The 2,500-nt window shown below is 35.5% G+C and overlaps 1 protein-coding gene across 1 annotated transcript in view; it reads left to right on the top strand.

Annotated features, from left to right (window-relative positions):
* The window catches only part of LOC125024967 (gastrula zinc finger protein XlCGF57.1-like), a 10,848-nt gene that overhangs the window by 8,339 nt on the left and 9 nt on the right, over positions 1-2,500 (top strand). The window contains exon 2 of the mRNA XM_047612772.1: positions 1-2,500. This exon is cut by the window's left edge and continues 839 nt beyond it; it is cut by the window's right edge and continues 9 nt beyond it. Coding sequence (XP_047468728.1) covers positions 1-870 — 870 coding nt within the window. The 3' untranslated portion in view covers positions 871-2,500.

Here is a 2,500-nt window from a genome sequence, read left to right as displayed (position 1 = left end):
TTGAAATTTGATTTAACACGTCATATACAGATTCACACTGGTGAAAAGCCCTTTGAGTGTTCATTTTGTGACAAAAAGTTTACCCAGAAGTCACATCTGATGCATCACATACAGATGCACACAGGTGAAAAGTCTCTGAAACGTTCTCCAGGGGAAAAGAAGACCTCACCAAAGTCTGACTTGAAGATTCCTGTACCAAGCAATGCATGTGACAAGCCTTTTGTAGACAGCAAACCTTTTGTTGACAGCAAGCCTTTTGTTGACAACAAGCCTTTTGTTGACAACAAAGGTTTTGCTGAAAACAAGGCTTTTGTTGAAAACAAAGCTTTTGTTGAAAATAAGGCTTTTGCTGAGAAAGCATTTGCTGAAAAAGCTTATGCTGAGAAAGCATTTGCTGAGAAAGCTTTTGCAGAGAAAGCTTTTGCCGAAAAGGCTTTCGCAGAAAAGACTTTTGCTGAAAAAGCTTTTGCTGAGAAAGCTTTTGCTGAGAAAGCTTTTGCTGAAAAAGCATTTGCAGAAAAAGCATTTGCTGAAAAAGCTTTTGCCGAGAAGGCTTTTGCTGAGAAGGCTTTTGCCGAAAAAGCTTTTGCTGAAAAAGCTTTTGCTGAAAAAGCTTTCGCTGAAAAGCAGTATGCTGAGAAGCAGTATGCTGAGAAAGCACTTGCTGAAAAGCCATATGGTGAAAAGCCATTTGAGTACCCGTATTGTGACAAATTTAGACACAAGCATAATTTGATGTACCCTGAGTGGAACTATGCCAATGGAGAGCCCTCTCAGCATCCCATTTTCAACAGAGGATTCAGAGAAACTGGAGCATTAGCTTGGCATCTAGGCAACATGCATAAGAGAGACCCGGCAAGTGCCCAGTGAGGTGACTGTCACTCATTTCGAAACTCAAACTCGCACTCTAATTCAAACAGGACCTCAACTATGTGCCAGATGTATAGAAGTTGAGCCTAGACCTCACCTTCGATACAACCCTGAATTGTCTTACTTTTATTGCTAAATGAAGAGGATGGGTATGCCAATATTCAGGTGTAGTTGAGGGGGAAATTTTGCTCCTAATTTTGAACACGAAAAGTGTCGGAGGATATCATGCAACTGTGAAGAAGAAAAGGAGTTCAGGCCACTGAAGTCTGTGTAAGAGTGAATTTTCCCAGAGTCCTGATATGCTTCCCAGTGATTTCTTTTTTCCTATTAGAAAAAAAGTAGAAGTGTTTTCTTATATGTATATTCCACAAATGACAGGTTAGACACAAGAAACAATGATGAAGTTTCATCATCAGAAAATTGTCGCTTTGATCAAATGTCAAGCACTCTCGCAGCAATACGTCATCCTCAGAACTCAAATCATCTAGATTCTTAAGCAGTCAAGATATCTATGAGCGTATTAATTCCGTGAAAGTTGTGTGTCTGGCTGTCTTCAGGTGTCATTAGTACATGATGCCAGAGCCATATTGTGTATTCTGCCTCGTTGTCAAGTCTTAACGTCTTGAGTCCATGAAAGGCTGATTATTCATGTAAGTTTAGAGTACAACTTGGTGACAGCATTTGATGATTGATACAAACTGCCAGTTATCGTTTTGGGGATGACTCTTGTAACTTAAAAATTTCAAATGTAAATTAACATTTTCTGTATAATGCATTTACTTGTGTCAAGTATACTGGACAGGACCTGTAAAAGGGATGAAGATTTTAGTTTGTAAAGTACACAAAAGCTCTCTGTCTCCTTGATTAAATGCTGTCCCTATAGTAATGGAGCTAAATTTAGAAGATTAGATGTAAAAGAAAAAAAATAATAAAAAAGTAAAATATAAAAAAATAGAAATTATGTTCTTTATACATAAAATACTAAAACAGTATTTTTATTACTATCATTATGATTTTAATGATATTATAATTATTAGCATAAGTTTATCATTATTATCATTATTATTTTGTTTTTTGTTTTTGGTAACAGGTTGACTTGAGCATCTTCATCCATTGTTTCCTCTGCATTACGGCTTTTTTCTTTCCGTTTTCTCCACCAAGAGGGTACTTTGATATATGTACAAAATAAATAGATTTGAACATATTTTGATATGAGAGAGAAAAAAATACAATGATAATGTAAAGATTACATAAAAGATGAATATGCTTAGACAATTCTGTCATAGAGGATATCATCAATTTGCAAAATAAATAGTGATGATCACAAGCCGATTGACGTACTTGTGATATCTGTAAATGTGATCTTCCACATAGATTAACAGTCCTGGTGCAGTCTAAAGGGGGTGTCACACTAGCACATTTTCTACTAATTACCAATTGTGATAGTCCAGAGCTCTTTTGACAGTTTCTCTGTATTTAGATAAAAAAAAAATTATTGGCTGAAATTTATTGGTCATCTGGTGGTAGGGCTTTAAATGGAAAATCTGGATATTGTGTTAAATGTGATGACCATTTGCAATGATTGAGGCATTACATATTTTTTTTTTTTTTTTTTTTTTTTTTTTTTTAA

This window comes from Penaeus chinensis, chromosome 4, assembly GCF_019202785.1.
Source record: "Penaeus chinensis breed Huanghai No. 1 chromosome 4, ASM1920278v2, whole genome shotgun sequence".
Lineage (NCBI taxonomy): Eukaryota > Metazoa > Arthropoda > Malacostraca > Decapoda > Penaeidae > Penaeus > Penaeus chinensis.
Note: the sequence above shows the minus strand (reverse complement) of the source record. Positions and strands in the feature narration are given on the sequence as shown.